This window comes from Mustela lutreola, chromosome 8, assembly GCF_030435805.1.
Source record: "Mustela lutreola isolate mMusLut2 chromosome 8, mMusLut2.pri, whole genome shotgun sequence".
NCBI classification, from domain to species: domain Eukaryota; kingdom Metazoa; phylum Chordata; class Mammalia; order Carnivora; family Mustelidae; genus Mustela; species Mustela lutreola.
The window spans coordinates 57,106,773-57,131,310 of record NC_081297.1 but is presented as its reverse complement, the minus strand read 5'-3'; the positions used below and the strand labels follow the sequence as shown (position 1 = coordinate 57,131,310).

The window sequence follows — 24,538 nt, the reverse complement described above, 5'->3', positions numbered from 1 at the left end:
CAAAAAAAAAGAAAAAAAGAACCCTCATGTCTTAGTTTTTTTATGAATTTTTGATAAAGTTAGATCATCCTTTGTTTGTAAAATGCCCTCTTAATTATTCTCTGTAACTAGAAGGATAAAACATTAAGTAACATATTAACACAATACTACTTTTACTGCCAGTGACCCAATCTAAGAACAATCTCCAGAGCTCTTCAAAGATAGGTTTTCTATTTTGCAGAATTTCATAAATTTCAAAAGGATACAGACCAACAACCTGGTTTAAAAAAAAAAAAAAAAAAAAAAAGTCCTTCTGTAGGCACCTGGCTAGCTCAGTAGAGCATGCGACTCTCAATCTCTAAGTCCTAAATTCAAACCCCACGGTGGGTAAAGAAATTATTTTAGAGTCCTCTGACCCATATGCAACAATGCTGATAAAGTATTAATCTTGGGCTATGGGGTATATGAAGACATCCCTATCTCAAGAAACAAATTAGGAAGATTATATGCCCCAGGAATACTTTCTGAGTTTTATACTTCACTTTATATCCTAAGACATAAAAACTCTGGCAATACTGCTTTACTGTACACACAAGAAACAACATCAAACATCATACCAATTATAGGATAACTTCTACACAGTTTAACAGTAAAAGAATATAGCAAACCTCTTCAGAGGAAATCAGAAAGGTCAATGGTAGCAAGACACAGTCACCCTGACAAGCCTTGCTTCTCTCTTGGCAACACCTGATTCCCACCTGATTCCAGAACCACAAGACTGCAAGACGAGCCTCTCAGGGCATTCTAGATTTCTGGCTGCCTCCGAGGTCAACCTGCATAGTTGACTCCACACCTCAAAATTTTTTCCTTTACAAAGGCAACAAAATCAAACAAAACAATATTCAGAAATCCACTGCTTTGAAAGAAAAATGCATCTAGTTTACAAAAAGGACACAGAAAAATTAGCTTCATTCAGCTTTCTGATTAATCATGCATCATATAAGTCAAAATCTACTTTAACAAAATCAATTTCTAATTCCTTGGGAGTGGTCCTTTTCCTTCCTTCACTTTCTTAAGTGTTGAGGAACAGGGAAAACCAATCTACTATTCTGTCAGGTCCCAAAAATCAGCGTCGAATCAACCCCATCAGAAAGCAATTCAAAAGAACCAACCAGTCAAGAAGAGACAAGAAGGGGCGCCTGGGTGGCTCAGTGGTTTGGGCTGCTGCCTTCGGCTCGGGTCATGATCTCAGGGTCCTGGGATCAAGCCCCGCATCGGGCTCTCTGCTCCGCAGGAAGCCTGCTTCCCTCTCTCTCTCTCTCTCTCTGCCTGCCTCTCTGCCTACTTGTGATCTCTCTCTGTCAAATAAATAAATAAAATCTTTAAAAAAAAAAAAAAAAGAGAGAGACAAGAAAAAGGACAATGACACTAGACTTGTTTTTATTATTTCCATAATATCAACTCCAACAGCTCCACTGAAAAGAGCAATAATGCTATCTTAACTGTGATGATGCTGCTGTCACATAATCATACATCCATCTATTCCTACCTGGATCTCTCATCTAGGAACCTATAATTCAGGTGGGACCAGAAAATACTGAAAAGATTATCTAAATTCCAGCCTTAAGCAGTTTTTAGGATAGTCCAAATGATCTCAATAGGTCATTTCTCAAAATATAAAATCCTGTTGCCAACTCTTCTAACCAAACCCAGTGTCTAACAAAGTGCCTGAGGACACAGTACAAACAGTCCATCAGTATATGCTATAGTATAAATCTTCTGCAGTTATCAGGCCAGAGAAAAGAGAAAATCTGGACACATGACTCTGTGCAGCACAGAGGGAAAAAAAGCTCACCACTCTCCAAGAAAGGTAACAAGAGACAAAATGTCTTTTATGGATTGAAGATGAAGTCACATGACAGCTAACTCTCCTTATTAGCTGGTTCTACAGAAGGTAAACCCTTCAGCACCCTACATCAACTAACAGCCTTCCCACAGGGACTATCCTTAGGCTAGAATCACCAGTAAGGAATAAGCCCATCACCTTCACTCAGTTCCTACCCCAACACATAAATTCCATTCCCTCTTCTTTCACTTCTCAGAATGTACCCTTCTTCACCGCAAAAGCTCACCTGACAAGGTGCTCTGCAATACAAAAAGTTATATTTAAGAATATATTAAACAGGACCCTAAAAAGTCACTCTAGTGCCACAAAAGATCCCAAGTCTTCCTGGAAGCTCTCTATGCTCAGAGAATTTGCATCACTAGCACTGAAAAGTGCAGCGGTGCTGGTGGATGACTGAGTTTGCTTCTCTATGACCTCTAGCTCAAGGAAAAAAAAATCCAGACAGGGAGGCAGAGATGCTCTGAAGTGGGAGGGGAGCGGGGAGGTAGACCGGAATTCAGTGAGTCAACTGCAGTGACTACACTTCCAGTTGACAAATGAAGTTTACCCCCCCCCCCAAAAAAGTCCTACAAAAAGACTCCCAAGACCACATGGTTGGCAGGATCCAAGCTCGCCCAGAAGGCCTCAGAAAATGAAACTAAATCTGATTAAAATGGACATTTCAAAACAACAAGAGACGAAGCAGCAAACGCACAGCTGCCATTTCCCGGCCACTTCCTGCAGGAGGCTTGGGGGAGGGGCTGTTTGTGTACAGATGGAGGTGGAAGCTACCCCCCCCCCAACGCCCCCCGAAGGATGCAAATCTCGCACTCCAATAAATCCTACAAAGGACGTCTGTTATTGGCATTGCCTTTCCTCTGAAAATTGGGTACATCAGCAAAGAAAGGGATGATACCGGATCATCTTTTCTGCCACGGAAATGGGGATCCCCTTAGTGAGGGATCCCCTGCCAAGGAGATCCCTCTTTATTCTTCCCTTCCTAAAAGCCCAGCTCAGGCACCTCAGTATCAACCCCCCTCCCTGGAGTGGGAGACTCCTGGGACTCTGAGGGCCCCAAGCTAAGCACAGCACCGCTCCAGCAAGGCCCTCTCCAGCTTGCCACGATCAAGAGAACGTGCACCCCTCACCGAGGGAGAGACCCTGAGACCCCTGGAAACCCTTTCTAACCTCCACTAGCCGCTGCCAAAACGCCCCAATCCCTACAAACGGAGTGTCTAACCCGCCCAGGGAACCCCCTCACCCACCCGTCGCACTCGGGCAGTCCCCACCCCCACCCGAGGAGGTGGAGCCCCTCCCGGGGATTCCATCCGAGTCCCCCACAGGAGTCATCACCAAGCAGGCGGCTTCTCCGCCTCCTCCTCGTCGTCGTCGTCGCCGCCGCCGCCGCCGTCGTCGTCGTCGCCGGGAGCCTCCACAGCTCCTCCCGCCCCCGCCGCCCCAGCCCGGGTCTTCAGCAGACCCGCCAGCCCCCTTCTCCTCCAGTCCCTTGGGCAGGGAGACCCCCGCCCCAGGCTGGGTCTTAACAGGAAATAAGCTCAAGTCAGCTTCTCGCCCACAGCAAGGCTCCTGGCAGCACCGGAGCCTCTGTTCCCTGAGGGAAGCCTCAGATGAAAGCGGGGCTCCCTCCCCTCAGGCCCCCAGCCACAGACCCAACAGACCTGAGGCGGCGGCGTCCAGCCCGGCTCGGGGCTTGTCTCTCCCCGGGGGACGGGCGGTTCACATGGCCGCGCTCCGGGCGCCAGGAGGGGAGGGGACCGCGGGGGAGGGGGTCTGGGGTCCGGGAGGGGGGAGGGGGACGCGGCTCAACCGCGGGGCCCGAGCGGAGCCAACATGGCCGGCGGGGGAGGAGTGAGCCGAAGCCGGAGGGGGCGGGGAAGCTGCGGCCGAGAGAGAGCCGCCCTCCTCGGCCTCCATCGCCGGGTCCTAGTGCCCGTCACCTTCGCTCCCCGACCCGGATCTGGGTCCTAGCGCCGCCAGACTACCCGACAGCTCCCTCTGCCTAGAGTCTCATTGTGGGCGGTATCCTGTTTCACACAGAGCAAACTGAAAGGCGTGCCATGATCCCAAAGGTTAACCTTAAAGACTAGACCAAAATTTTAGGACCAAGGCATGTGCCATTCCCCTGGAGGGTGGTGGAGGTGAATTTTCAAGGGCAGTTATTTCCCAGGCTGGGTAGTTGAAAAGTGGAAGTGTCAAAGCGGAAAGGTTAGTCAGGAAAGTCCAGTCCTAATAAAGCGGTGGGGAAGGGCAAAAACCTGCAGCATCTGCTGCCTACTCACTTCTGTCCCGTGGAGGCAGCCTCGTTCTGCCTGGATCACCACTTTCCCAGCGACATCTGCAGGGTTCTGGGGGTCGGGAAGATTCCTGTGCATAGAAAAAGGAAACTCGGCTCTGGAACCAGTCAAGGAAGACCTGAACCTAGCCTAAACCTGGTCAGAGTGGCAAGAGGTGAGCCAGAAAACTGACACTGCAAATAAGATGCCCCAAATGTCCACCTATTCTATAACCCCAGTACTTTTTTTGATAGGGCCATATGACTGTGTGAAACCTGAGAACAGGAAAGAACTAGCAGGGAACTAGAGTTTGGCTCTCATCTAAAATGTCAACTGCGGGGCGCCTGGGTGGCTCAGTGGGTTAAGCCGCTGCCTTCGGCTCGGGTCATGATCTCAGGGTCCTGGGATCGAGTCCCACATCGGGCTCTCTGCTTAGCAGGGAGCCTGCTTCCCTCTCTCTCTCTCTGCCAGCCTCTCTACCTACCTGTGATCTCTGTCAAATAAAATAAAATAAAATCTTTAAAAAATATATAAATAAATAAATAATAATAAAATGTCAACTGCGGGGTCCCAGGATGGAAAACAGTGTCATATGTTAGAATTTAGAGAATTTCTAGCTCAACCTGCTCTTATATGGCAGATGAATTAAGGCCCAGAGAAGTTAACAAACTCATTCATGGTCAAACAGTGGATAAAATTTGACCAGAAACCAGGTTTATAACTCAACAGACTTTGCAGGCTTCAAGATAATTCCTATTCAATGCAATGCAGTTCTACAAACAATTGCAAAACTCAGGCTGAATATTCTGGAAGAGGAACAGAGTGTGGATAATGAAACTGGCAGGTTGAAGGGTCAACAAATACCTTTCCCTCAGGGTCTGGAGAGGAAGAAAATCTGAAACCTGGATGGGGACAGGGCAAGGCAAGGCCAAATATATCAGTCTGGATTGGATTTCCTTACTCCACAGATGAGTGGGCTCTTCCTCAATTTTGGGAACAAACTCTACTCCCCACTACAAATGGCTCAGAGAAGCTAATAACGAAGTGAGCTTTAGCAAAGCTTTAGTGTCTGGAGGCTAGAAGAAAGAGGCTAAGAGGGTTAGAAGGGTTTCTCTCCTGTTCCGGAGAAAAGTAGATTACCAGGGGGAAGGAGTAGACAGGTAGAAATCAAAACCGTTCAGTCCTCCCTGACTAAGTAATAGATTTATAGGTCACGACTGGAAGTAAAGAAATAAAGAAAAAGAAAGAAAGAAAGAAAGAAAGACAGACACTAACAGCATGATGACCTTAAGTTCCTGAGTTAAGTGGGGGCCACAACTCAGGGGATAGGGATCCTTCCTTCTGGAGAAAGGGATCCAGCAAATATCAGCTAAGGAATTCCCCACCTTCTCCAAAATAAAAAATAGTAAATAATAAAACTAGATGACGAGAGCTCAGGGATTGGAAGTGGCTTCCTAAAGAGCCGGGGAAGAGAGCTAGTTATCTTTTTTTTCCTCTTCCCTTTTCCAGGGCAGATGAGGGAGAATCTTCCTATCTCCCGCCCCCAATCGTAGAGCTGGCCAGTCAGAGACAGGAGGGAGGGGAGGAGCCTGCGCCAGTCAGACGGGTGTAGCCACGCCCTTTCCCCCCCACCACACACCCACACACACCCACCCGCTGGCTCCACTACGCTCCGGAAGAGCCGGTTACTCCTGTGCCCCACTGGCCGCCCCCACCCCTTCCGAGCCCCAGGCCAAGTCTCCAGGGCAACCTCTAGGACTATCCCAGCCGGGAGCGGTAGGGAAGAGGGATGTTGGATAGGAGAGCCACCTGCGATTAGAAATGAAAGTGGGGCAGGATCCATTCTTCCCATCTGGTGCAGAAAGACTTCAATTACCTTTCCCTGAAGAAGACCCCCTCCTCATCCCATCTAATCAGAGATCTTCCTTGTTCTTTCAGCAAGGATGAGGGTGAGGTGTCAATATGCCCAACAGCTGGGTATTTACTTCTAGTCAGAAGCCACTCCAGGCAGCAGCTGTGTTGCTCTCCCCACCCAACCCCTGTCCAGACGACAGAGGGCAGGCTGACCCCGTATGTCCCCAAACATTCCTCAGCGCCATCAGATGGGGCCAATCACCCACCCCATTGCCCTTTAGGAAGCTACTAGAGAGGGGAAGAAGGGGCAAATGGTCATCTTTTCAGCAACTTGTGAGGATATCTAGGGAATACTCAGAACCTCTCTCAAGCCAGGCCAGTGGGCGGGTAATGAAGAAAATGAGAAGGGAGAAATTAGCACCTGCTCCCCCTTTCTCACCCTTCCTGTGTTTCTGCTGCACCACCCCGACTCTGGGGTCAGCTGCCATAGTGCCTGGCTTCACTCTGAAGCCAGATGGCTGGGGCTGGGAGGGGAAAGAAAGAAAGAAAGGGATAAAGAAGGGGATTCGTTTGTATCCCTTTACCTCCCTCTCCCCTTCCAGATACTCCTGGAATTCAACCCCAACACCACAGCCGACCACCCCTCTCCTCCACCCAGCTATCTTCCAGGGCATGGAACATGAGTCAGAGTGTGAAACAAGTCCAGACACCCTGTCCCCTCATTCTGGAGTGGAGGATCGGAGAGGGGGAAGGATGAAAGCACAAGGAAAAAAGAGGCAGAGCTAGGGGCACAGCTGGACTTGGAGGAAGGGGGAATTCCCCAATAGAGGTGAGGTAATTATTAGTTTCCCTGCCCTCTCTGGCTGAATGGTTTATAGTATTAATATGGTCTAGTAGGGAGATAGCCCTCAACTCCCTAACCATTCCAACTTGCTCCCTTCCCTCTCCAGGTTCCTGCAAAACAGTCTCCTTCCCCTCTATATGTTGGGGAGTCTAGATTCTCCTATAACACATCAAAAGAACCATAAATCCTCCTCCTCTTCTCTCCAAGTTGGTGTGTGTCCCCTCAAAGTCACCCACAGACCTGTTTCCAAGTCCCCAATGAGCTTCTCCAAGGTCGTCTTAGAGGCGGATGGAGCAAGCCCATAGTTTTTAGAGTGGGGACTCCCTGTGCATCTGAGCAGAGAAAATTAAGATTCCCTCTCTTCTCCCACCACCCCAACACCTTTAGAAGCTTATTTCCAGCCTCTCACCCACTATCTCCCAACAGACCCTTAAGCCAAGAATCTCGAGATTCTGGGTGTGCCCTCCTGCCCCCATTCCCTGACTCTGGAGTAGGAGTGTTCCTAAACCGGACCAGCCCACCCCAGATCCAAGAAGAGGGCCTTCTCATCACGGCTGCTTGATGGATGCTGAGGTCAGACCCCCAAACTCCAAGAGAGGTGGGGTGGGGTGAGAGCTACAGAAAAGCTTTGGATAGGGCTTAGCTGAACTTGAAGGTCTAAGCGGAGCAGGGTCGGAAAGTGACTATAGTCTATGCTAAACCTCCAACCCTTACTTACTACAGAGAAGGCAGAGGAGTGGGGTGGCGATTATTCCCCCTCCCATTGGAGGTTAGGATGGCGTGGGAAAGCTCTGGATCCAGAGGGGAGGAGGCGAAACCCAGACCGCGGGAGATTTTTCTGTCGAGGAAGGCGCGGGGGAGGGGGAGATCCTGGGTCTAGGATAGGAAGGGTACTCGGGAGAGGTTGGCGGAGACGCGTGAGAAGCCTCCGGATTCCGGTCGCAGAGGACAGGGGAGAAATGGGCGAGTTAGATAGTGCGAGGGAGAGAGGAAGGGCAGCTCCCGCAGGGGGAGAGTCAGATCCCGAGTCTCGGGCAGCGGGGATCCCCGGGTCAGGGGACCGCAGGAGCGGCCCTACCCCGGGACTCTTGTACCGGGAGGGGGTGCCGAGCCTCACCTCGAGCTGGGCCGGGCCGCGGACGGCGGCGGCGCAGGTGGCCCGAGCCGGGTGGCGGCGTCGCCTCCTCCCCCCCCCAAGCCCTGGGCCGCCGGCGGTGCGGGGGGGGGGGGGTAGCACTTAAAGGGGCAGGAACTACTGGAGTAGGGACAAGCGCTTGGGTAAGGCGGTCGCGAAGAATCCGCGGGGGGAGGGAGAAAGCGGGTGGCGTCTCCTAGGGGCCAGAACCAGGAAGGATCCCAGATGGAGGAAGAGAAGAGATCCCAGGAAGAAGAGACAAACTTCTCTGGTTAAGAGGGGGAGGGTGGTGGGTCCGAACTGGAGGACTTGGGGAGAGCTCCGACCGCGATCTCGGGACTCCTGCAAAGATCTCCTCACAAAGGAAGGCCGAGGAGGGAATCCCAAGGACGCCAAGGAGGAGTGGGGGTGCCGGAGGAAGGCCGCGGCTGCTTGGGGTAACGCACAGCGGCCCTGCTAGATGAACAGGTTCCCTGTTTTTCAGCTCCACAAGGCACCATTCCCTACAGCTGTGGAAAGACACAGCCTTCCTCCAGCACTACCCAAGTTTAAAAGCCTCTGGAATCAGGAAGCCACGAGGGCAAAGACCTCCTAGGCCTTTCAACCTCAATCCTGCCTCTCAGTGCTGGAGCTGGGGCGGGGGGGAGGGGGGTTGCCGCCAGGAGCAACCCTAGTGGGACTGCTGTGGGACCGTGAGAATCGGCTTTACTTCAGTTTTCCCCCAACCACCACCAGCCTTGCAGCAACCTCTGGGGCAACAGGAAGCAGCTGCTCAGTGCAGCCCCCACCTGGTGGTGGGTCGCGGTGGGGGAGGAGAGAAGACCGGGACTTAAAAGGCCTGGGAGAAAATAAGGGAAGGAAAGGCACCTTAGAAATCCTCCAACGCAACAAAAAGTAGATTTTACTTTTTGGGGTGGAGGCCAGCAGTGAATACTGTAAGATATTACTTGAATCTTAGCAGCTTAAACGGGGAGGCGCAAGGGGCTGGGGCGTCGGGTGGGACGGTGAGGTGGGGGAGCCCCCCCCTCCCGCAAGGTGCAGAGTCTCAGGTTCTTCCTGGGAACCGGCGCTAGTCAGTGCTCTCGATCCCTTGGTCCGCACACTCACCACCTGAGCCCTGTGCCCCTATGGTCCCGTTTCCCCTCCTTCACCCCCCAAAAGAGCAAAGGTTAGGCCCCACCCCTGCTGAGTCAGCCGGGGAGGGAGGTAGACATCCTTCAGGCCTTCCCCGGGGGCTGGTCCTCATACTTACCCATGTCCTGCTGGCAGGGCTCCAAAGCTGGGACCACCCAGCTCCTCACTGTCCTTGGTTCCCCCTTCACGTGAAGGCTGGTGTTAGATCCTCCTAAACTGTGAGCTGGGAACTAGCACGAATCAAAAAGCCAATGTATGCTTCCTGCGAACCACAGCCTGAACTGCTGTAGGGTGATGTCCCTGTGTGACAGACTGGGGTGGGGAGGGAGGAGGGAAGGGCGGGGCTTTCTCTGGGTGGAGAGGGAGGAGGAGGCGAGGACAGGGCAGAACCAGGAGAAATATGGAGGAAGGTTAGATCTGTGTTGACACTCCAGAGGCGTGGTGGAAGAGAGTGGTAAAGGGGGAAGGAAATAAATAGTTGCAGCCAGTGAGAGGGAGAAGATTCTCGATGAATGCTGAGACACGTAAACGTGTGGGGGAGGGGATGGAAGGATACAAACGACCTTAAGGATCAGTTACCAGGTCTGCATCTGGGTAACATGGGAAAACAAAGCAGAAAGGGCTGACCCCTATATCCTGGGGTTTTTTGCACCAGCTTCTTACCCACGGGAATAAGGACCTAGAGGACATGCCCCCACCCCCATAACTCAGCATTTCCCCAAATCCAGGTTTTTCTGGGAGCAAAAGACCCGGCACAGTCGGCTCAGGGGCTCCACCTTCTGTCCAGATCATGACACTGGAGAGACTAGTGCCAAAGACGTCAGAGGCAGATGGGAGGAAACTTACAGGCCCCTGCTCCACCCCTGGCACCTCTCCCAAGGCCCCTCCCCAACCTTCAGCCCCTAGGGGCCTCTGAATTGGGATCTCAGTTTGTCCCCGCCCTGCTACGACCCAACTTGAATGCCTCAGGGGTGGAGCCTATAGATGCAGGCTCCTCCTCAGGACAAAAGCCCCAGCTGGTTTGTAAACAGTCATTAGCTAAGAACCACATCCCAGCAAATGGCCTTTATGGATTTCAAAATGGTGAGATCAGAGTTCTTGCAGCCTCCAGTCCTACCACCAGAGGGCAGTAGGAGATGGGCCCTAAGTTCGGGAAAGACCACGTTTAACAGGGAACCCAAAAGGACTTTGCACTTTTAATACGCATTTGTTTCACACTGAAACGGGTGTACTTCTTAGCACTCCTAACCCTGCACTTTTGTGGCTAAAGTAAGGGGAAATTCTCTAGCTCCCATTTAGTTCAAAAGCCCAACCCCACAAACCCTGGAGATTGCTTTTCCTTGTAAGATTCAATCTCTCCAGCTTTCCTAAAGGATCTTAGCAGAGGTCAGGATAGGCCTCACGTTTATTTTATACCATACACTTCCTCAAGGATTCACAGCTCTAAGCTTGCCGAAAAAAAACAACCAGCAGACAGAAGTCAGAGACACTTTCTGAAAAAAGGTGGGGGAGGTGGGTATGGAGAAAAAAAGGCAAGCCTAGTTTAAGACAGAGGGGTGGGCCTTTTGACTACATTTTTGCAGGTTATTAATCCTTCGGAAGCAGCATAATTTCCTAAAAATCGGATTCATTCAATTCACTGACCCCTGCTTTGTCTTAGAATAGCAGTTCTCAGAATGTAGACCCATTTTTGCCCAATATGCTTCTGAAAATATCCCTATTGCTTTTTAACCAATCAGGAAAAGACTATATAGAATATTCAAGAGGCAAACAATCTGCCTCTACAAATAAAAAGGCCAAAGCTGAGGCCCTACTATTGAAATCATATCAACAGGGAACCCCTCGTAAGACCCACAGTTGTCCATCAAGACAATGGCTTTTCATTTTTGATGACCCCATTCAAACATCTGTGGCCTACTTTGTACTATTTCTTATGGCCACTCTAAAATTCAGTGTTTGCTGTGTTGTCAGGACCAAGAAAAATAGACCAGTTCTGAGGGGTGTACGTTTTATTGGAAACCTTAAATACTCTTCAGACAGAACACAATGTCTTCAAACAAGGCTCTCATGTGGCCTACAGAGCAAACCGAGATTTCTGCATTAGGGGCAAGGAGAAGCAAAGCACAGAGGACCACCAGTGCTTAGTTTGCCAAAAGGACCTCATGAATGCTCTTCAGCCAGCTTATCAGCTTTTGCCACAGCTTCTTCAATGGGTCCCACCATATAGAAGGCCTGTTCTGGGAGATGGTCATATTCACCTATATGGGGGGAAAAAAAACAGCGGTTTTAAGTGGAAAGATACACTTTTTGCAGTATATATTATTCTTCACCCCTTGGGGCCACCAGTCAGAATGTAATCAATTTGTCATCCAAGAAATCTTAACAAATTTCTGTTACAAATCCAATTTACAAGACATGATACAGTATGGATCAAGAACAAATGGTCCCAGCCACATAACCTGGATTCAAATTATTTGCTCTCTACTTTAGCTAGGTATCAGGACCGGTTATTTTAAACTATTCTGTGTCTTAAGATTCCCGATTTGTAAAACACAGGGTAGTAATGCCTTCCTTATAAGGACCTGTATTTCACTTAGAAGAGTAGCTAAGGGGCGCCTGGGTGGCTCAGTGGGTTAAGCGTCTGCCTTCGGCTCAGGTCATGATCTCAGGGTCCTGGGATCGAGCCCCGCATCGGGCTCTCTGCTCAGTAGGGAACCTGCTTCCTCCTCTCTCTCTGCTTGCCTCTCTGCCTACATGTAATGTCTGTCTGTCAAATAAACAAAATCTTAAAAAAAAAAAATAAAGTAACTCCCTCTTTAAAAAAAAAAAAAGAGAGTAGCTAAGACTGAAAACCCTCAGTAAATGCTGAATGACAACAAGTAACCCAAGTTTCACTCTCAGAAGTAAATAGAGAGTATTTCCAAAAAACACTGATGGGAAATAGCTTATTTTAAAAAATTATTTATCTAGGCACAATATACTTATATATTGCTTGATGGGTGCTGGAATGGGAATTTAGAACAATGAGCGTTCCAGAGATTTCATCTTCTCTGCCATTTTACGTTCAGCTTTTTTTTTTTTTTTTTTTTTTTAAAGATTTTATTTATTTGACAGAGAGAGATCACAAGTAGGCAGAGAGGCAGGCAGAGAGAGAGAGAGAGGAGGAAGCAGGCTCCCCGCTAAGAGAGCCCGACGTGGGACTCGATCCCAGGACCCCGAGATCATGACCTGAGCCGAAGGCAGCGGCCCAACCCACTGAGCCACCCAGGCGCCCCTTACGTTCAGCTTTATTCTCAAAAATCTCACCTGCCAAAATCTGCTGGAATCCTTTGATGGTCTCCTTCAGAGGCACCAGCTTCCCCATATGACCTGTGAAAACCTCAGCTACCTGGAATGGCTGAGACAAGAAACGCTGTATTTTCCGTGCACGGGACACAGTCAACTTGTCTTCCTCAGAAAGTTCATCCATACCCAAGATGGCAATGATGTCCTGGAGAGATTTGTAGTCCTATAAGAAGACAAGAGAGGACTGAATCTTTCTTTTTTTAAGTAGGCTCCATGCCCAATGTGGGACTTGATTTCACAATCCTGGTTATCAAAAATTGGATGCTCTACTGACTGAGCCAGCCAGGTACCCCAATTTTTAAGAATCTGGACAGACACCTACGGATTAATACCACGTTGTATTCACACCAAGCTTTGCACGAAGCATTTTAGCACCTTACTTCACTTTGTAAGGAAAACAAATTAGTGGTGAAGTTACAGTTGGGATCATGAGGGACTCTGGCTAAGATCAGGGTCTTATCCTACCAACTTCTTGTCTGGTGCCATTAGAAAAAATTAAGATTCCAAATCTAAATACCTGGAAACCCTAGAGACCTCATTCACACTCTCTAATAGAATCTGCCAATCTTGGGGCACCTAGGTGGCTCTGTCAGTTGGATGTCTGTCTTTGGCTTGGCTCATGATCCCAGGGTCCTGGGACTGAGCAGCGTCAGGGTCCCTGCTCATCAGGGAGTCTGTTTCTCCCTCCCCCTCGTGCGCATTCTCTCTCAAATAAAAAATTAATCTTAAAAAAAAAAAAAAAAACAACACCTGCTTATCTCATCTTTCCTTACTCCAAAGCAAATTACACAATCACTGGGAAAGATCTGCTATTAATATAGTCCCCCCAAACCCACTGAATGACTTTATGGCCACCAATCTCACCTACAATACTCACCTGTAAGATCTTTTGTACCCCACGAGCAACATCGTAATGCTCACTTCCAACAATGTTGGGATCCATGATTCGAGAGGTGGAATCCAGAGGATCTACAGCTGGATAGATGCCCAACTCAGCAATAGCACGGGACAGCACAGTGGTAGCATCCAAATGGGCAAAGGTAGTGGCAGGGGCAGGGTCAGTCAAGTCATCAGCAGGCACATAGATAGCCTAAAGTGAATGAAGAACCCATAAGCAACAGCAGGAAGCCAGCTAATTTTAGCCACCCCCCCTTCTCTGACCTCTTTTCATCATCTCATTCCATCTTAGCATTTAAGAAATCACCTCAAAAAGTCTTCTTACCATCCCTACTAGTAGAGTGAGCTTATAGATGATCTGGTCCCTCCAAGCTGTGATAAAAAAGTTTTCACTGTCATTCCTTTTGTTCTTCATCCTACATTTTAACTATTGTAGTGATACCCACACTTTCAGTTAAAAACAAAAGACCTTGCATGACTATAATGGTTCACTAGAGTCACTGAAAAGTTACAACTATTTAGACACTCAAGATAATTTTACTATGTGTGAATATTTACGTGTGTGTATATACAAAATATATGTATTCATGTATTTAATGTGTTTCCATGCAGCTTAGACTCTGCAAGCTGGAAACCACTACTTTTGTGATCTATGTTCACATGTATGCCTTCCTACTTTAAGTGACCATTTTTTCACATTTTAGGGTCTCTGTAACATTCACATAGAATTTTACACATCATTTCAGAGAGCTCATTAATCTGGTAAAAAATCTTGAGACATAAGTAACTTCTCTATATATACCTTTATACAAATTAGACTTTCATCGACTTAACTGTTCTTACCTGTACAGAGGTAATAGAACCCTTCTTGGTGGTGGTGATTCTTTCCTGCATGGTACCCATATCAGTGGCCAGGGTAGGCTGATAGCCCACAGCAGAAGGGATTCTGCCCAATAAAGCAGACACCTTAAAAAAAGAGAGAGAGAAAGAAGAACAAAGGTGTTAGGTGTCTACAACTTCAGCCTCATGTGCACCATCCCATAGAAAGGGTAAATGAGGGCGCCTGGGTGGCTCAGTGGGTTAAGTCGCTGCCTTCGGCTTAGGTCATGATCTCAGGGTCCTGGGATCGAGTCCCGCATTGGGCTCTCTGCTCAGCAGGGAGCCTGCTTCTCTCTCTCTCTGCCAGCCTACCTACCTGTGATCTCTCTGTCAAATAAATAAATTTTTAAAAATCTTTAAAAAAAAAAAAAAAAGAAAGAAAGGGTAAATGAAAACAAGTCCTCTCAAGCCTTCTCTCTTACCTCAGAGCCAGCCTGGGTGAAGCGGAAGATGTTATCAATAAAGAGCAGCACGTCTTGACCCTCTTGGTCTCTGAAGTATTCAGCAACGGTCAGTCCCGTCAGAGCCACCCGGGCGCGAGCACCAGGTGGCTCATTCATTTGACCATACACCAGAGCTACCTAAGTAACCATACACAATCAGAAAACCCAGCAGAGGATATGGAAGCCGTATACCCAAGGTCCCCAAATCCAAGAAATCTACCCAAAAACCCTCCTCAGAAATCATCAAGATTTTGGTTACCGCATGTCTTTTCCCTTTTAGAGATGTAGTTCAAAATAACACAATTTCCTATCCTATTAAGGCAAAATTCCCAAAACAGAAGAAAATAAAACTAAGTGAAAAGCACAAAATAGGGTTGAGACATCTAATTACCTCCAACTCCCAAAATTAACTTTCAAATGGTGGGACTACCTCCTAAAAACAGTCTGGAAATGGAATGTAATGTTAAAGAAGAAAGAAAATGTGCCTTAGTGTATTACAAGTTGCAGAGAAAACACTAACAGGAATTTCCTTCACAGGCCCAAGGACACATGAAATGAAAATGTAACACATGGCTTCGGCTAGTAATGTAGTCAGCTAAAATGGTTTCCTGGCACTACTACTATGTGAACATAAATCAGCTCACTACTTACCTTGGAGGTAGCATCTTTTAAGTTGATAACACCAGACTCAATCATTTCATGGTATAAGTCATTGCCTTCACGGGTCCTCTCACCAACACCAGCAAACACAGAGTAACCACCATGGGCTTTGGCGACATTATTGATTAACTCCATGATCAGTACTGTCTTGCCAACTCCAGCACCACCAAAAAGCCCTGGAATAGGTTGAAAAGAAACAATTAGAGTTCTGTGTTCCCAAATAAGAAAACTTAAAGAAAAAAAAAAAAAATTACACCGGATTTCTATCTTTTCCCTTCTCAGGAATGGCATCTGGCTTCAGCAAACTCAGAAGAACGAAAGTCAGAAGCAACTCATCAGCGAAGGATAGATCCCAGTACCGACTCATTACATGGTAAGATTTTTATTCCCACATTAGATTTGGAAAATATGTACCACCAGTAACGTACCAATTTTGCCACCCTTGGCGTATGGAGCCAGCAGATCCACAACCTTGATACCAGTAACCAGAATTTCCTGCTCAACACTCATCTCCATGAACTCAGGAGCCTCAGCATGAATAGGTGCAAATCTGTAGACGCAGAAAGAGAGGATCTTGTTGAAAGGTTCCTCTCAGTTCTCAAGTCTAACCCTTTACTCATAATCTCATCTCTTATGTAACACTCCACACACACTGGAGGTGCTACCACACCTGACATTCTGCAATAAAGGGGATTCCACTTCAATCATCTCAGGAAACAATAATCTCAATCCCTAACAACTTTAACTGTCACAAAGACTTTCCTTTTACTGTGCCCTAACCTACCAGCCCTTCTTCATATATCCATAGGTAATACAGTCCTGACAGTTTTGGAAACCCCACAACCAAAGCCACTGGCATGAAAACTCAAATAATCAACTTGAGCCCTAAGTAGCAGGTTTTTTTTTTTTTTTTAACATCAAAACTTCTGCATCCTTAATTTTCTTCAGAAAATTTGTGGTTTTAATTTAATTTAATTTGTGGTTTTAATAACAATGTATCAGCATTCTGAGCATTCTCTGCAGGAAAATTTTGCTACACTAGAAGGTGTTGCCTTAACGTACAAAACTAGAAGAGGGGCCCTTGGCTGGCTCAGTCAGTAGTGCATGTTACCTTTGAGTTCAAGCGCCAGGTCTGGTGCAGAGCTTACTAAAACAAACAAACAAACAAACAAACAACAACAAAACAAAACAAAAAACAAAAAAAACCCACAAAAAACCCTGCAGAAAAAGCAGATCCTTTGCATGCAGATGCAGCAAAAGGGATACTTACTGTTTGGTTTTGATGGGACCTCTCTCATCAATAGGTTCTCCAATGACGTTCATGATTCTGCCCAAGGTCTCAGGACCAACAGGAATTTTAATTGGTGCACCAGAATCCAGAACTTTCTGGCCTCTAACCAAGCCTTCTGTACCATCCATGGCAATAGTCCTTACTGTACTCTCACCTGTTGAAGGGATTGCAGAGTTATGCAGGACAAGTAGGCTTCCCGTTTAATGTTCCGCTGGCACAAAAGACCTAAGATCAACCAAGACTCCTTCTCAGTACCTAAAATGTGGCTTCAGCACACTCAGAAGAACGAAAGTCATCTTGATAAAATCATCACAGAAGGTAGACTGATTTGGGGGTTATTTGGACTAAACAACCTCTACTATTCTTAACAAAGTCTACTTACCCAAATGCTGGGCCACCTCCAAAACCAGCCTGGTCTCCCGGCCTTGCACTTCCAGGGCATTTAGGATGGGTGGTAGGCCCTCATCAAACTGGACATCCACCACTGCACCGATGACCGCCACGATGCGCCCGGTGGCAGCGCCTGCTTTCGGCGAAGGAGATGTTTGGGCGACATAGTCTCTAGCTAACAGACAAGATATTGGAAGAAATGGGGTCAGGTCAATTAATGGTCATGGGAAGCCCCATCTTAACCCACAAGAACTGGTAAACATGGCCTACGACCGGCATTCTCACGCTTATAACAAAGACGAGCCCGGAGGGAGGGGCGCGCAGGAACCGAGAAAGCACCTACACGATCTTCCCATTCCCCAAACCCCATTATTCGAGAGCTCCGTGTCCCCATTTGAGGTAATATCAATGCACCTGCCCGCACTTTTCCGTCACAGAGAGCCCCTTTTTCCAAAATGAGATAAATTAGATCGAAGAAAGCTCCCATAGGCGACCTACTCTTCTTCTCCCGCCGTTAGAGGGCAGGGTGCTAGCTCTGACGTCCTTCTAACATTAGAAATACCTTAGGCCCGAGTGACAATCGGCCTCCGGCTCAAGGTCATTGCGTGGCAGAAACAAACCCGACTCGCAAAGGAAGGCACTTACCAGACTGGAGCGCTGCCGGGGTAGCCCGCAATAAGACCTGGGCTTGGGGTAGCGGCGCTGAAGAGCCGAGTCCCCTCAAGGCCCCGGAGGCCGAGGTAGCGGCCACACGACCCACAAAACCCAACATGGCGGAGCCCGGGTGGAGACTGAGCGCTGCGGCAGTCCGGGTCACCAGCTCCCCCGCCGTTGGGGCGAGGCCTACTCTGCAGTAACCAAGTCCATTGGATGAATTTGCTGAATATCACTTTCAGTGCTGCTCCTATAGGTTAATAATCGTTGATCTTTTCAACCATTGGTCAAAGTTGGTGCCAATCTGAATTCCTTTTTTTTATTGGACATTGTCAGGTTAGTTGCAACCTTTAGAGCCTCGAAACATAATTGGACAACAAGGATGTCAGTTGGAGAGAGTACTTGGCGGAACTACGTTTCGAAAGGGGCCGAGTTCCTGTTGTGAAGCATGCCGGCTGTCTTTGGCCGTCCTTGGGCTCTCACCTTAGATAAGACCTTGGGCTCAGTGACGGTTTCAGGAGTGGGGGTTAGAGTAGTAGTGGAGTCGGGAAGCGCCACTGACGGTGACCTTGGGGAAGTCAGGAGTCTTTAGATTCAAAACACGGTTATTCTTTCGCAATAGTGGAATTGGAAGCTTCCAGGGAGTTTCAGAAGTCAGGAATGTGGACACTCTATGCCACTTAAAACTGTACAACGTAGGAAGCTAATGTAACCCAGTCATTTAACAGGTGTGTGCCGGGCATTGAGAAAACAAAGATAATTAAGACTTAGGACCTCCTCGGGGTGCCTGGGTGGCTCAGTGGGTTAAGCCGCTGCCTTCGGCTCAGGTCATGATCTCGGGGTCCTGGGATCGAGTCCCATGTTGGGCTCTCTGCTCAGCGGGGAGCCTGCTTCTCTCTCTCTCTGCCTGCCTCTCTGTCTACTTGTGATCTCTCTGTCAAATAAATAAATAAATAAATCTTTAAAAAAAAAAAAAAAAAGACTTAGGACCTCCTGTATTTTATTATTTTATAAAGTTAAAAAATGTGAAGCTTGAACTCATGATCTTGAGGTCAGGAGTCAGTTGATCTATGGACTGAGCCACCCAGGACCTCCCTCTTAAAAACAAAACAATGCAGTGAAGTGAGATGGGTCCTGATTAATACAGGATACAGTGGGTACAGAAAGTAGGAGGGGATAAACTTGAGTCACCTAGAGATGTAGGAGAATTGTCTCAAAGTGACAGAGATGGATATACCTATTGTGAAACCGAGTAATTCCTAGGCTACAGTACAAAGACTATTCCAAGCCCACGTTTGCATGAAACTGTATGCTCCTTTTGTTTAACTGCAGGTGAGGAAGGTTGGAGGTGAAGGAAAAAAGAAAAGGTAGTAAAGAGATCAGCAAAAGCCAGATCTCAGGGCTTTGTATGGAAGTGGAGACTCGGCTGAGGTAGGTGTGTGGAAACGTTCCTTGATTATGGAAAATCAGAAAGACCAGGGCATCCTTTCCTGTAGTATTGATTTTATTCAAAGCTATCTGGGAGTGGGTTGGAGAGACCCTTAATCTATTAGAACAAACATGGCTATATAGGGTTCATCATGGCACTACCTCCCTAGACTTCCTCCCACCAGCTCCCATAGGTTCTCATCTTTCTGCATGATTGTGAAAAAGTTTTGTTTGGCATGTAGAGCTATCAAAAAATTAAAGGAGAAAATAGGAAGAGAATGTTAAGTTTGGGGTGCCTATGGTAACCTTGCCTAAAATTAGAGGGAAACAATATAAGAAAACAGCAACATGTATGGAGCAGGTAGAGAAAAATGAAACAGCAAAGGAAGCAACAGAAGAGTAAGACCAGAGACCATAATGTGAAGAATCAGGAAAGAGAGGGGCACCTGGGTGGCTCAGTCAAGTTAAGCAGCCTACTCTTGATTTCAGCTCAGGCATGATCTCAGGATCCTGGGATCAAGCCCTGCCACTGGATCTGTGCTCAGCCAGGGAATCTGCTTGTGGATTCTCTCCTTCTCCCTCTGCCCCTCCCCTGCTCAAGCTTGCTCTATCTCTAAAATGGAAAACAACAAACAAAAAATCTGGGTGGCTCTTTTGGTTGGGCATCTGACTCTTGATTTCTGCTCAGGTCCTGGTCTCAGTCTTGAGACCAAGCCCCATGTCAGGTTCTGCACTCAGAAGGGAGTCAGCTGGAGATTCCTGGTATCCCTCTTCCCCTGTCCCCCACTTTTTCTCTAATAAATCTTAAAAAAAAAAAAATCAGGAAATAAAAAAAAATAATCAGGAAAGAGAATGTTGAGAAAGTGGTCAATAGCATCAATCACAATAAATATCCAATAAAATAAGGACTGAAAAGAACCAATTAGTAATGTTTGGCAACTAGGAATTCATCCCATGGCAAAGGTGGACCAAAGATAATTTCAGTGGGCTGCATCATAAGACATAAGACATGATACACATTTTTGATTTATGATCCATGCACTTTCCATTTTGCTGGGCAGCATCCCAGTTAATAGGGTCATATATATATATATATATATATATATATATATATATATATATTTTTAGATTTCATTTATTTATTTCACAGAGATTACAAGTAGGCAGAGAAGCAGGCAGAGAGAGAGAGGATGAAGCAGGCTCCCTGCTAAGCAGAGAGCCCGATGTGGGGCTCGATCTCAGGACCCTGGGATCATGACCTGAGCCAAAGGCAGAGGCTTTAACCCACTGAGCCACCCAGGTGCCCCGGGGTCCTATATATTTTATTAGCCTCCCTCAATTGTTAGAGTTGAAATTTCTGTAAATAGGCCAAGATGGCCCTCAGAGTACTGTCACTGGAGCCAGACTGTCTAGGTTAAAATTGTTTTTGCTACTTACTAGATGTCATCGGGAAGTTAAATTCTCTGAACATTACTTTCCTCATCTATAAAAGAGATAATAAAATGGGAATAATCTCAGAGGATTGTTTTGAGACTTAAGATTAATAATAATGAAAGAAGTATTTAGAACAATCCGTGGCACATTATTAGTACTGTATTTGTGTTAGCTAGTAATTTTACTTACTGTTGACTTAGTGTTAAGATCCTTTCATTTTGCATCACCAGCTTTGGTCTTTGCCAAAATTTTATTAACCATCGGTACATATAACTAAACCTAGGTGTCAAAGACTTTCCTAAGTTTCCAGATTACTCAAATGTATCACACATTTCTTTGTCCTCTTAGCAGATTATCAAGTAATTTAACTTTTTCTTGGACATTTGGGTTATCATTAAATATCTTTGAATCACATTCCAATTCTAAATACTTTCATTATTTCTTCATTCTTAAATACTTTAAGGTAGATGAGCTGTTTCCCCATTATGCTCAATTTTAATTTATTTTTGCTGTCAATGATTACCCTCACAAGTTTATGTTCTGTTGTGAAAACTAGAGAATCTGCTAAATTTGTAAATCATACTAAAATAAATGTAAATGAACTTGATTAGCTAGGAATGAAATAAGCCTTTCTGAACAGTGTCATCTATTTTGGAGTTCTGATATGTTTTGGTCCTATTTCATGATTCTTGATTCCCAGATAGACTAAGGTAAATATTTTATGTGAAGTACAAACTACTTTTTATGGGACAGTAAGAACCACAAAGACCTAATCTGGCTGCTTACCTGAAATTAATTCAAATGATTGCATAATTTATGACTGAAAACCTTACTCATTTTATTTTATTTTTTTTTAAAGATTTTATTTATTTATTTGACAGAGAGAAATCACAAGTAGATAGAGAAGCAGGCAGAGAGAGAGAGGGAAGCAGGCTCCCCGCTGAGCCGAGAGCCCGATGCGGGACTCGATCCCAGGACCCTGAGATCATGACCTGAGCCGAAGGCAGCGGCTTAACCCACTGAGCCACCCAGGCGCCCCACCTTACTCATTTTAAAGTCAAAACAGCATTTTCGGGGGCGCCTGGGAGTTAAAGCCTCTGTCTTCAGCTCAGGTCATGATCCCAGGATCCTGGGATCGAGCCCCGAATCAGGCTCTTTGCTTGGCAGGGAGCCTGCTTCCTCCTCTCTCTCTCTGCCTGCCTCTCTGCCTACTTGTGATCTCTGCCAAATGAATTAATAAAATCTTAAAAAAAAAAAAAAAAACCCTGCATTTTCCAACAACTTGTTTTACTGCTTTCCAGAATGGCCATGCCCCACATTTTTCCAGTACTCTGGTGTTGACTATGTCTTTGTCTCTACATTTCTTATCACTTGGGGTTATTCCAGATTCATGAAAACAATCCATTCATTACTGTAGTTTCAGAATTCTTTAGCTTCTTAATTCCATTTAGTTTTACATTCACATTTCACTTAAGAATCTTAACTCCTCAGTCATCCCCAAATTTCATTCCCAAATACCAAACCTTAAAAAGTTCTGGCTCAGAAATCCAATCTTCTCTTGTAAGACCACAATTTTGGTTTTTGTTTCTTTACACATGCATATACATTCTAGATACACAGGATAAGAATAAATCCTTTCATCAGTATCACTAACCCAAAGACTCACTCCTCCTTCCCAGAAATAACCACTCAAAGTTCTCTTTATACCCCATTCACTTTCTATCTATTCCATATACAGAGAACATAGATATGCCTTTGGAACTTTTTTAAACCTCAGTGGAAGCACACTTCCACTAAAAAACAGTTTTCTTTTTTCAATTGTTTTTTTGCCTTTTTTTTTTTTTAAGATTTTATTTATTTATTTCAAAGACAGAGATCACAAGTAGGCAGAGGCAGGCAGAGAGAGAGGAGGAAGCAGGCTCCCTGCGGAGCAGAGAGCCTGATGTGGGGCTCGATTCCAGGAACCTGGGATCATGACCTGAGCCGAAGGCAGAGGCTTTAACCCACTGAGCCACCCAGGCGCCCCTCAAATTTATTTTTTTTTTTAGTAATCTCTACATCTAACATGGGGATCAAATTTACAACCCCAAGATTGAGCCACATGCTCTACTGACTGAACCAGCCAGGTGCCCCAGTACATTTACTTTATTGATCATGACTATACATTATGCTTAAGAATGTGTAATTTAGGGGCGCCTAGGTGGCTCAGTGGGTTAAAGCCTCTGCCTTCAGCTCAGGTCATGATCCCGGGGTCCTGGGATCGAGCCCCACATCAGGCTCTGTGCTTGGCAGGGCTGCTTCCCTTCCTCTCTCTCTGCCTGCCTCTCTGCCTACTTGTGATCTCTATCAAATAATTAATTTAAAAAAAAAGAATGTGTAATTTATTTACCATTAATGGTCATTTGGATTGTTTCGAATGGCTGTTCTTGCAACAATGCATAAAAAAAATCTTGTACACATATTTGTGTACACTAATGGTTCTTCATAGATTCCAAGTAATGTTGGCTTAAATTATTTCATTTAAATGAGATTCTGCTAAATGGTCTTCTAAAACCATCTTGCTGATTTACCAGGTTCCAGAATCCTTCCAAAATTTTTTTAAAATGTGGCTAATATTAACGAAATTACTTCACTGAATGAATTTGCATTTCCCTGATTTCTACTAAGCTAGAACTTTCCTGTTAATTGGTCAGTCGTATTTCTTCAGACTCCTTTTTTTTTTTTTTTTTAAATTTATTTGACAGAGATCACAAGTAGGCAGAGAGGCAGGCAGAGAAAGAGAGAGGTGGGGGAAGCAGGCTTCCCGCTGAGCAGAGAGCTGGATGCGGGGCTCGATGCGGGACTGGATCCCAGGACCCTGGGATCATGACCTGAACCGAAGGCAGAGGCTTTAACCCACTGAGCCACCCAAGTGCGCCTTCTTCAGACTCCTTGTTCCGATCTTTTGTCCATTACTTTTCCTCTGGGCTTGTCATGATTAAGTGCCCTTCAAATGCTTTTTAATGTTGTTAAATATTTTTTAGTACATCACTTATCCCTTAACCTAACAGCATTTTTTTTTTTTTTTTTTTTTTAAGGAGCCTAGCCCAGGGCTTGAACTTGTGACCCTGAAATTAGTATCTGAGCTGAGGTCAAGAACTGGATGCTCAGGGGCACCCAGGTGACTCAGGTGGTTAAGCGTCTGCCTTCAGCTCAGGTCATAGAGGTCATAGTCCACGGTTCTGGGATCTAGCCCCACATTGTGTTCCTTGCTCCATGGGAGAGTCTGCTTCTCCCTCTACCCCTGCCCCTCAAACCTGGCTGGTGCACTCTCTTGCTCTGCACTCTCAAAAGAATTGGATGCTCAACAAACTGAGCTAGCCAAGTGCCCCCTAATAGCATTTTTGCTATTTTTAAGCTGTTTTTAAGATTGTTTTTTAATTTTTAATTTTTTATAATCAGATATTTTGGGGCGCCTGGGTGGCTCAGTGGGTTAAGCCGCTGCCTTCAGCTCAGGTCTTGATCTCAGGGTCCTGGGATCGGGTCCCGCATGGGGCTCTCTGCTCAGCAGGGAGCCTGCTTCCCTTCCTCTCTCTCTGCCTGCCTCTCTGCTTACTTGTGATCTCTCTCTGTCAAATGAATGGATGAAATCTTTAAAAAAAAAAAGAAATCATATATTTTTATCCCCCGGGGTACAGGTCTGTGAATTGCCAGGTTTACACACTTCACAGCACTCACCATAGCACATACCCTCCCCAATGTCCATAAACCCCACCCTTCTCCCAACCCCCCTCCCCCCAGCAACCCTCAGTTTGTTTTGTGAGATTAAGAGTCACTTATGGTTTGTCTCCCTCCCAATCCCATCTTGTTTTATTCTTCTCCTACCCCCTAAACCCCCCATGTTGCATCACCACTTCCTCATATCAGGGAGATCATATGATAGTTGTCTTTCTCCGCTTGACTTATTTCACTAAGCATGATATGCTCTAGTTCCATCCGTGTCGTTGCAAATG

The 24,538-nt window shown here is 46.4% G+C and overlaps 2 protein-coding genes and 2 non-coding genes across 10 annotated transcripts in view; all 4 read right to left on the bottom strand.

Moving 5' to 3' along the window:
* The window catches only part of BAZ2A (bromodomain adjacent to zinc finger domain 2A), a 35,160-nt gene extending 25,718 nt beyond the window's left edge, over window positions 1-9,442 (bottom strand). For 2 of the 7 annotated variants that reach the window (XM_059184910.1, XM_059184911.1), the window contains exons 1-2: window positions 9,244-9,442; window positions 4,165-4,249 (exon numbers count right to left, since the gene is read on the bottom strand). The gene's annotated coding sequence lies outside the window, so the exon portion shown is untranslated. Of the gene's footprint in view, window positions 1-3,217; window positions 3,291-3,543; window positions 3,751-4,164; window positions 4,250-7,973; window positions 7,993-9,243 lie in introns of those variants that run through there. The other 5 variants (XM_059184906.1, XM_059184908.1, XM_059184913.1 and 2 more) reach the window with 5 other exon arrangements.
* Window positions 9,443-11,116: 1,674 nt separating this feature from the next.
* ATP5F1B (ATP synthase F1 subunit beta) lies at window positions 11,117-17,840 on the bottom strand. The gene is made up of 10 exons (XM_059184933.1): window positions 17,676-17,840; window positions 17,023-17,205; window positions 16,620-16,794; window positions 15,778-15,899; window positions 15,341-15,525; window positions 14,669-14,827; window positions 14,211-14,333; window positions 13,348-13,560; window positions 12,432-12,633; window positions 11,117-11,383 (listed from the first exon to the last, which is right to left on the bottom strand). Exons 1-10 carry the CDS (start codon window positions 17,800-17,802, stop codon window positions 11,286-11,288), a joined length of 1,587 nt encoding a protein of 528 aa, XP_059040916.1. The 5' UTR covers window positions 17,803-17,840; the 3' UTR covers window positions 11,117-11,285.
* Window positions 15,623-15,694, bottom strand: LOC131840065 (small nucleolar RNA SNORD59). Its single transcript, XR_009357176.1, has one exon. It is a non-coding gene; the product is annotated as a small nucleolar RNA SNORD59 (small nucleolar RNA).
* On the bottom strand, window positions 16,884-16,959 carry LOC131840066 (small nucleolar RNA SNORD59). The gene has a single exon (XR_009357177.1). It is a non-coding gene; the product is annotated as a small nucleolar RNA SNORD59 (small nucleolar RNA).
* Window positions 17,841-24,538: the final 6,698 nt, after the last annotated feature.

Coding starts and splice junctions, on each gene's coding strand:
- ATP5F1B (XM_059184933.1), bottom strand. CDS start 17,802: ATGTTGGGTTTTGTGGGTCGTGTGGCCGCTACCTCGGCCTCCGGGGCC. Junction 15,900..16,619: donor GGTCCCATCAAAACCAAACA/GTAAGTATCCCT, acceptor CTGCGTCTACAG/ATTTGCACCTATTCATGCTG. Junction 14,334..14,668: donor TCACCCAGGCTGGCTCTGAG/GTAAGAGAGAAG, acceptor TCTTTTTTTAAG/GTGTCTGCTTTATTGGGCAG.